We start from the raw sequence: 10,883 nt of genomic DNA, 5'->3' as shown, positions 1-10,883 counted from the left end.
TGTTTTTTCACATTTTTACTTGGATAAAAATATTATAGATATTATATTTACACATGGATCTCCGTGGTTACATTTCAATTAAGATTAGGAATAGATCTAATCCGATCCGTTTTATATATATATATATATATATATATATATATATATATATTCTTATTTGGGAACGTGTTCTATTCCCCTATGAAATTAGAATAACCTAATGATTTTAAATTATCTTATAGCCTATTCTCCCATTATTTTTGTTATTTGATTGAATAATTACTATTTAGTTCTTGCTATATTTAAATACACTAGTCATATTTTATTTTTAAAATTTCACTCTTTGTCACGACTTAAAATCGTGAGCCAGACCGACACTAGAGTCCAAGTAAACTTAAAGTTTCAGAGGCTCATAGTAAACCTAACTTACATAAATCCATTTTTTTAAAACCGACTCTAGCAATAATAAATCCATATTACAGTATTATTAAATTGCACAGTCAGTTTATATTTTTGGCTCAGCTTTAATATTTCAAATAACTCATAACTCGAACTTATATTTTATATACAATTCATGTCATTCATAATATGGACAAATTGGTCTATGAGTACTCTTGGATAGACAATTAGAAAATCGATAGATTTATTGAACAACACACTGATAAATTTTACATAACAAAATATTACACAAACACCCTAACTGTGGATCTCAATAAATAGAAACAGATACTTTTTTGCAAATAAAACTATATATTTAAACATTATCAAAAAGCCATAAGTTACTATTGTAACTTTGTGAAGAAGGAAATAGAGTTTATCTAGACCAGTAAGATATTTACCTCCTGGGAAAAAATTTAAAGGAATGGATGAGTTTTACAACTCAATGAATAATAATAAATAATACATAGCCCAAACAATCACGCAAAATGCTTTCCAAATTTATATAATGAATACACAATTCATTAAGCACGTGTCACAGCATCCACATCCACAATTAATTGCATCTTTACATAATCATATCAAGCGGAGATTAGTGAGTGGCGTCACCGAAACCCCCAACAAGCCGTCCTCACACATAGCTTATCGTCTCATACGTGTGCACCAAGGAGCTCGATCCCCATATGTGGCCAACCAGTCTAATCCTTGCTTTACCAGTCCTCTTATTATTTTTCATTCTCTATTTTCTTTCTATTACCAACAGGAGGCCACCCTATGGTTTTTCATATCATTTATATATAGATGCACACAGGTGCGCTAATCTCTCATATATGGCCGATGGTATCTGAGACCACCCTCATAATCCCATAGTAACCCACGTCATTGCAATTCCATACGGAAACAAGACACAGTATAATCACATTGCAAGTAATACAATCAACTCATACAATATAGTAAGTCACGTAGAAAATCAATATGCATGTATGAAAATAACTATGGAAATATATATAATTATTTACTATTCATATACTTATAATATTATAACCATAAGGTGGAAGTATTGTAAGTAATTATATCTCAACAATATAGTATTAAAAGAATGAAGGTGAATATATATATAATATGTGAAATGGGTTATGCATGTATGCAAATAATGATATGCACTATTTATTATTATTCGTAGTGATAGAAGAAAAGGCAAGCTTTAATTTGGATTTTAATTAGCAAGAGCAGTAGAACGATCTAGATAAAACATAAATATAAAGGAACTAACTTCATATATATATATATATATATATATACTTAGATATTTAACTATAATAATTAATCTAAATTCTACCGAAATTTCTAGCAGCATTTTCCTTAAAATAGGACTTTTCATTTACTCAAACACTAACGGTTTAATATACTTATCAATTATTATTCATACAGCCCGCCCATCAGGCGATCAATAATCCAAATACTCAATCACCACAAATAATAATTTTAAATTTAACTCTTAGCATATAGATTAAAATAAACCTTCAATTTGATCTCGGTATATCCTCACATATCATTCTAGATTAACCATTAATATTAATATTTTTATTAACTTACCATACCTTTTATATAACCTAATTCACCACCATTTTAATTCATATAATATAATTTTAATTTTGAAATAATTGCTACCTTTCCATCAACCAATTCTCTTTTTCTTAAATTACTTTTTGTCTCTAAAATAGCTCGTTAAGTATTTAATTAATTTTCTTTTTTGGTTCTTAATCCTCAATAGTCATTAGCGTAAACTAAATTAAGGAACTAACTTCATTTTTAATTACTAAAACCTTATATTATCTATAATCATAAAGGACATTTATATCATTTGAACTTATCTCAATCAAGAATATAATTTTATTACATATATTCCTCTTTTATTTTATGGTATAACCTTAACCTTTAATCCACCATCAAATTCTTCTTTTATGTCTTAGTATATAATATACACTGGTCTAACCTATCTTAAATCTATACTATAATTCCCATCAATTTTATTATTAAAATTCTTCAATTAAATTTATGTGATAATAATTAAAATTTATTTTAATTTATTAAAGCCTTCTAATTATAATCAATATTTGTGAAATATGTTGGAAAATATCCAAAATTAAATTAGCTAGCCACAAAATGCTAGAAATTAATTAATTTTCTGGAAAATAACCAGAAATAATTTCAAATACCCAAAATTATTACTGGTAGAAATTGCTTGGCCGGAGTTTCTGAAGACGGTGGCTGTGCTCGTCGGAACGGAGAGAGAGAGAGAGAGAGACAGTGTGACATCCTACCGAGTCGAGTCTTTGCATAGTCGAGTCTTTGCATAGAGTTGAGTTGAGTCGAGTTGAACCAAACCTGGTTGGGGTAGAAAGAGATTAGAAGTGGACTTATTTGCATATAAAGGTTAGGACTTGTTTGTATTAAAGTATACAGCTTGTGTATTAAGTTGTAGCCTTTGTACACTTGAGGTACCAATTGGGGAGTTTACACAGCCAAGTCATTTCATCTAGAGCCTACCCGTTCTTATCAACTCACTTTCCCATTTTCCCGTTTCTCCTTCTCTTCTTACTTGTCCCGCCCATTTTCTTTCAATTGTCAACATAGTTAAGCATTAAGTCAACTTCAAGTAAGTAGAATTCCTTGAAGTGTGATGTTATTTCCTATTTCATTTAGTTCTATTGGAGATGAGTTATGAGAATTCTTGTGTATAGGAGAAGAAAGTTCAAAAGGTGCAGAAAAGAGAAGCTGAAACAGAGGTCAAGCTTTTGACGTCAAGGTTTGATATCTCATGTTGTTTACTATTTTCTTTGCATGTAAATTGTGTGGTGTGTTGCTAGTGAGATGATATGTTGCTTATTGTTGAGTGAGAAGAGTGGACATGATGTGAAAACAGGGGATGAATATATGAAGTGGAAACAGAGTTTGCTGGAAATTTTACCAGCAACTTCATCTTGATTTTGAACCCAGTTAATGATGGAATTAGGAATTGTCACAGAAGAGTTATTTGTTCCTTTTTGTGTTAGCTTTACACGCGTTTTGGAATCACTCAATTTGGAGATAGCTATTGAGAGTTATGGCCAAAAGAATACAGACTGCACAGAATCACGTCGCACGCTCGCGCATACTGGAAAGCACGTCGCGCTCGCGACTTCCCATTGCGCGCTCGCGACTTGAGTCAGGTAGCTCTCTGACTCTCAATTGCACAACTCGCGCTCGCGAGGATCACATGCGCGGTCGCGACTTTGGCCAGAAGCTCTCTGACTCTCAGTGTGCGCATCTCGCGCTCGCGAATCACACAAGCGCGCCCGCGACTTCATCTCGCGCTCGCGACTTGTGCTGCGCGGTCGCGACTGATAGAGAGAGAGAGCTAGTGGGCTGGCTGCTGTAGCAGTGGTTGGTGACGAACCACGGCGTTGTTGTGTCGATCTGCAGTAGCGACCGAAGGCTGAGATAGCAAAGAGCGATGGCGCTGTTGCGATTCACCCAAAATGAAAACAGAGGGAGAGAAAGAGAGAGGCTAGTGGCGGGATGGCGAGGGGTGGTGGCGTCAGCTGGCTCAGGTGGCCGGAACGCAAAGAGAGGAAGAGAGGGGCTGACTACTGCTGGACGAAGAAGAAGAAAGAAGGAGAGAAAGAAAAGAAATGAAAGAAAAAAGAAATTTCTTGGTTTGATAAGTCATTCTGGTTCGATTTGATCTGGGTTTGGTCCAAATCAAAGATTTGCTCCGATTTTCACTTGGTTTCCGTGGGCCGGAGCGGCACTAGGACCTGGGTGAACTTAAGGCCTCCGAGGCTCGTAGTAAGCCTATCTTAGTTAACCCATATTCTATTTATAATTGTGGCTTCAGACCTAATAACTTATTTCACCAATATATCAAAAGTACAATTCATATAATTAATATATGTACTTTTATTATTCAATTACAACTCATTTGGAGTACAATTGCAGAACTCCATAATCTACAATCCTTAACATTTACATGGCTAACACAACTATTAACAAGTTTCTAGCTTCGATATTTCGACTCAGTCGGGTCCATAGGACTCTCCTTTCTTCATATTATCTGAAAAAAAAATAGGAGGCAAGGGTGAGCGCCAAACTCAGTAAGTAGGGTTAAATAACCCTCTCACCCCACACAATCACACATATGTCATAATAAATTAATTTAGTCCTCCGACTAGTTATATGATCATGCAGTTTGTCACACAAATGGCAATAAAACAACAATCACAATTATTATCATCTTCATATAATCACATCACGTGGAAATTAGTCAGTGGCGTCACCGAAACCCTTAATGAGTCGTCTTCTCACATGGCTCATCCTCTCATAACGTATGCACCAGGGAGCTGATCCCCATACATGGCCGACCGATCTAATCCTCACTTGACCAATCCTCTCATTGTTTTTGCATTCTCTCTTTTCTTTTCCATACCATCAGGAGGCCACCCTGTGGTTTATCCATATTATCCATATCATATCATCAGGTGCACACGGGGGCGCCGATCTCCCATACGGCTAACGGTCTCGTAGACCGCCCTCACAAACCCATGGTGACCCACTTCATCCCAATTCCACACAAACAAGGCACAACAATATCATAACACAGGTAATCAAGCAAATTTTAATCGCAACAATAGTGCAGCACAATATAGCAATTTAACAAATACATGATAACATTTAGCCATGAATGCATGAATGTAAAGATGCAGGCGGATGATGCGAATTATTTAACACTACTCACAGTTCTTTATTGTCCTTTAAAGGACTATCTCTACTACTGCAGGCTTTCAGCTTTTGTCTTCACATTCTGGAACTCTATATGCATCTAAATAAAAAGGAAATTCTATATAAGAGTTCTAACTAACTTATGTATTTCACATTCATTTATTAGTTTTTGGTTATCAAACTAAACTCTATATATATATATAATGTTCCTTTTTTTATTTATTTAGTCTAATTTAAGATTTTTGCCGAAAATTCGGCAGCATTTTCTCTATAAACTGTACTACCCAATTTTTACATATTCCACTTGTCAACATCCAGCCCATCCATCAGGCAATTCATCTTAACTGATACTGTCCGCCATAACCATCATTCATTCGTTCACACAATCCATTCATCGGCCACATTCTCAATCAAACTAAATTCCCATGATATAATTAATTGTTCTATAACTAATTACTTGTTTATACCATAAATTATAATTTTTCCTAATAATTTTATTGAAGTTCCTAAAATTAACTTTCATAATTATTAGTTAGGAATTCTTATTTCAATTTCTACCTTATATTTATAATTAATGTTCATGAAATATAATTAACAATATTCAATTTAATTCACTTAAATACTCAATCAAATTCATTCATTAATTAGTTCGGGATTTATACGAAAATTGCGAATTGAATCTTAGAGTGTACCGATTGAAAATCGAACTACGATTCCAGAATCCGCACGAAGAGGATGTCATTCTGTCTCTTGAAGCCTCACTTGATTCTCGCTGGCCGGTCATCGGACCGCCGCCGCCGTGCACGGTGGCCGGGAAAATCTAACAGCCCAGAAATGCCAACTCTTTACACCGATTTGTTGCGTTTCATGCAACCAATTTGCAACCACATTTCATAATTGCGACAAACTGTTTCTGCAATCAATTTGCGACAGCGTTTCAAAAGGAAAATACGACCAAATTTTGCAACCGATTTTTTAATTTGGTGACCGATAAATCGATCGCTAATTTGCGACCGATTACTTCATCGGTCGCAAAATATTTTGCGACGAGCACTTTTGCGACAGATGGTTATCAGTCACAAATCGGTCGCTAAGTTTGATTAGCGACCGATTTCTTGGGTTTTGCGATCGATTTGTAAGTCGCAAAATGACGTTTTTTTTTTTTTTTTTTTTGTAGTGACTATGATCCTATGAGATCATTGGAAAATTTGGTGAGGTAGCATATAAACTGTAATTGCCACCCTCAGCTAAGCTCCACCTTATTTTCCATGTTTCTCAACTTAAGAAAGTCGTGGGAAATCACCCGGTGATAGATATGTTGCCTACTAATATGAATTGCAGGGAAGGGCCTCCATTAGAACCTGAGAAGATTGGCCAGCACAGAACAATTGAGAGGGACCAACAACCTATGCAGCAGTTCCTTATTCAATGGGAAGGCCAGACTGTTGATGAAGCTACTTGGGTCGAAAAGTCTGAATTGCTAGGCCAATTTCTAAATTTCAGACTTAAGGACAAGGCTCATTTTCAGGAGGGCAGTAATGATAGCATTCCAAATCTAGGCCAAGGCCCTTTAAAGTTTACTGGAGAAGGGGCAACAAAGAGAATAGAAGAATATGGATTGAGAATCAAGAAAGTGTACCACGTCAACTGAATTAATTTTGTATCTGCCTATTTAAAGGTAGCAGACCGAAAAGGGAAGGGTATCTTTTGAGCATTCTGTTATTTTTGGGCATTATATCTGCACAGGCTAAGTATAGGGGTTGCTCGCAACCATCTTTGTCTTTTTCCTTCTTTAATTGTAATTCTATTTTCCCTTTATTTCCAAGAATATTCATTAGCAGCTGTATTTGACAGATTTGGCTTAATACAAATCTTCCTTCTCCCTCATTCGATCCAGATTTTCTTTAACTGTTATTGAAAATATTGTTTGCATCGTTCTTTTACTCTAACAATATACAAAACTAACACCACCAACAGTTATTCAATTTTGATTAAATTCTATCTACATTGTTGTGAACATATGCAATCTATGTATGTGTTATTATTGCATGGAATTATGCAATCATTAAACAACAAGAACAAAAATAAATAATAAATTGATTTTATAACACAAAGATTTCTTTTTTTAAGAGAAATATCATTCCATTAAAAAGAATAAGAAGAAAACAACTCTTGTGGGACAACTCCCAACTCTTGGAAACGAGTATATATATAGGAGGCTCTTATTAACGAATGAGCCTCCTATGTTAGCTTGTCTTCTAATCCATCTAATAACCACAGTAGATATAAGAAACCCTTTTTCATCATAATGCAAAGAAAAGAGTAGCAGAGAAGTACATATACAAAAAGACTTGCAGAAATTTGGGAAATCAAGTAAAGACAGCAACTCCAACATGCAGCCTATTGTAACTCGATGGGTAACCCTCACGGTTTTGTAACTCCATGCAGCCTATCCAAAAGGCCTCTTGTGTCTTCACACTTAAGTAAATATATATAAAATAGGCTCTTCTATTTTTTCTTCTTTTATTTTTTTCGATTTTCAGAAGACTGTTAATCCATCTTTACATGTTTTTGCAATTTCATAGCAATTGAAGGACAACCCTAAGATTTCAAATTTGGATTAATTTGAGCTAATAATCTGGACTTTTAAAATGCAATTTAACCAACCACATGAACAAAAAGTGGCCCTTTCAGTGTACTTGTATCTAGGCTTGAGTTTCTTGTATTTGAAATTCAAATTCTCCTATAGCCTTTCTTTTTAAAAAATTTTAATATACATAAAAAAAAAAAAAAAACTTTAATTAAATCAGGTGGTGCCAGGAAAACATAGCTCAACTACAAAAATATACCAAAAAGAATATATGAGGAAGGTTCATTATGCAATGAATAAATTCAATTAGTACTAGATGCATGGGTCAAAAGGTTAAGCAGAGAGGAGAGGATAAAGAACAAAGGAAAAGCAAGTTAAAAACAGAATTTGAATGAAGAAAGTGCTTAGCTCTACTGTTATTCTGGGAATATATAGTAGGAAGCTTCTTCAACCAAAACTTGACAGAGACCTTTTAATAATATATATGTATATTAGTTTTTCACGCATCATTTCCTTTCCAAGTCTCTTTTTGTAATTGGTTCCTAGTTAATAAATAACATAACAAGAAAAGAAAGACTGCTTGAATAAAGAAAGTGCAGGACATGTGAGATAAAAACAGAAATGGGACAAGAAATAGCATCACCTGTTATATGGAAGAAGTCGGCCCTGAAAATAGGACTGGTTAATCTGTTCTGTTACTAAAAATAGACAATATTACCCTTTAATAGCCAAAAGCATGGTACCTCAAACTCAACAAATTGCAATGTCACCATAAGCAAGTTTATTACCATGAAACCAAGAAGCTTCAGTTGACAGAAAATATGTAAGTTAACATGTTTGTCCAGGTAAAATGAGGATTAATAATAAGAGGATCAGCAGACATCAGACCATAGTTTTCTTGGAAAACTTTCATTCCTGCAGTTATCTCAGTAATGTTTAAATCGTTCTTATAGCATTGGCAAAAAATTAATAATAATAATAATAATAATAATAATAATAATAAATCAAAAGAGTTAAAGACACGGTAGAGTGCTCGTTTGAGACATTGGAGCAGGAGAATCAAGCAAGTAGAAACCCAACTAAAGAATGGGGTTGAGCAAAGTTCTGTTAAAACTGACAAATAAATCCAGTTCGGTTATTTGAATACATGGTGCAACTTCGATTTTTGGTTCGGTTACTTAAAATATGAGATTTAAGCCCAAAACCGATCAGAACTGAACTAACCAGTGAGTTTGGTTCAGTTCCAAACAAACTTCAGGGCTGTTTTGGTTTAAGGGAAAAAAAAAACAATAATCAACCACCGCTTGTTTGAAATTACATGAATTTGATTGGAGTGATTTGTTTGGTTTGGGTATATTGAATTCCATAAAATTAAAATCATAGGCGTAAAATGAGTTACTCGTACCAAACATGAAAATACAAAATAGATTTTTATTTTTGTGGAATTCAGCTAAACTAACAGACTTGGTGTCCCAATACTCACATAGGGGTAAGTTTTGTACAAATTCAAATCATAATAAAAATTCAACCAAAGCAAATTTCAGAGTTGCAGTAAATTTTCTGTTAGCAAGAAAATCAACAACAACAAAAAAAAAAAAAAGTAATCAATTCTTCATTTTCTCCCTCAAAAATTCCAACAAGAAAAAAAGGAATCAATAGCAAAGCAGAGAATTACATATTGCAGGTGCAGCAAATACCTTTTCTACATTAGCATTAGAATCACATTTTCGCAGCCAACAGCAAAAACTCAGTTCTCTTTCTTTATTCCTTCTAAGCATGATTACTAGAATTTTTAACATAAATTCCTGTAGAACAATAAACTTACTGAACTTGCTAACTAAAGAACCACAGGGTTAGTATCCCCTTTGTTGTTTGAAGAACTGCCGTCTCCAACCATTATTAACTCAGAACTACGAAGTCAAAGAAATTCAATTCTCCTCATTTGAACCAAATATCTTCATTCTTGACAACGGGGTCCTCAAATACCCTTCCACTTCAAATTTCTTGGGCGAAAGCTCGCGATACTTGGCAAACTGTTCTCTTGCCTCTTCATTCCTATCAAGCAAGCTGTAGATCATTCCCCGACAAAAATATGGCCTAAAATCTTTAGGATCCTCTTTGGACAGTTCTTGATAACTCTTCAAAGCCTCCTCTACGTTCTTTTGCAAAAACTGTATTTGTGCCATAATCAATTTCACATCTCTGGCTTCTTTTACTTTGTTCTCCTCTTCTGCGATGTCTAACGCCCCTTGTAGCCTACTAAGAACAGCTTCCCCTTCTCCACAACGGTCCATCAATAAAGCATTTTCAAACAATGCCTCAAACGACAATGGATTCTCACGAAGAATTTCTTCAAACACTTTACGTGCATCTTGAGTTTGACCCATTTCGTTTAATAATCTTGCCATCAAGAATTTCCACTCTGTCGCAGACGGCTGAACCGAGATCAGACTCTTTAGAATCTTGAGAGCCGCCTCATCTTCACCATTCTCAAGCTTTTCTTGTAAAAGTGATTTTAGAGATTCAACATTGGATTCAACGAATTCAGATGCTGGGGTTGATTTATCAGTTTGGTTCTGGTTTTGGTTTTCCTCTATGTCCTGTTCTTCTTTTTGGTCGAGAGTAGGCATTTGTTCAGTTAGAGTAGCTGAAGTTTCAGCTCTCGCTTGCAAAACTGAGAATCTTGTGGCCATTGACGCAGCAACAGCAATTAGAATTGCGGTTCTGGTGAGGGACTTCAGATTTTGGAGGATGGGGCGTTTCTGGATAAGATTTGAGGAGTGATTGGAGGATGCTCTAACTGCTTTAATGGAAGGGAAACTGAAGTTACCAGTACTAATATTATGGGATCTGAGGGAAGGCAAACGGAGAAGTGCAGGAGAGTTGGTGGAAGGTGTTTTGAGATAGAGAAAAGAAGTGGCTAATGTGGAGGAATTCATGGTTGGCGAATAAGAACAGAGGAGTATCAAGTTTCTGAGTTTTGAGGGTTTTAGGGTTTGTTGTAAATGGTTGGAGAGGAGGAAGAGGTAGTTGGTGACAAAATTGAGGGAAGGAAGAAATATATAAGTCGGAAACAGACTGCTGCTTTGACTAAGTATGGAATCACTGGTAGTAT

The 10,883-nt window shown here is 35.0% G+C and overlaps 1 protein-coding gene across 1 annotated transcript; it reads right to left on the bottom strand.

Annotated features, from left to right (window-relative positions):
* Positions 1-9,359: 9,359 nt before the first annotated feature.
* On the bottom strand, positions 9,360-10,883 carry LOC105647966 (protein SLOW GREEN 1, chloroplastic). The gene has a single exon (XM_012234192.4). The coding sequence runs from the start codon at positions 10,705-10,707 to the stop codon at positions 9,697-9,699; it is 1,011 nt and encodes a 336-aa protein (XP_012089582.1). The 5' UTR covers positions 10,708-10,883; the 3' UTR covers positions 9,360-9,696.

This window comes from Jatropha curcas, chromosome 6, assembly GCF_041381405.1.
Source record: "Jatropha curcas cultivar XTBG-Jc1 chromosome 6, XTBG_Jcur_1.0, whole genome shotgun sequence".
Lineage (NCBI taxonomy): Eukaryota > Viridiplantae > Streptophyta > Magnoliopsida > Malpighiales > Euphorbiaceae > Jatropha > Jatropha curcas.
This window is presented reverse-complemented; position numbering and strand designations above follow the sequence as displayed.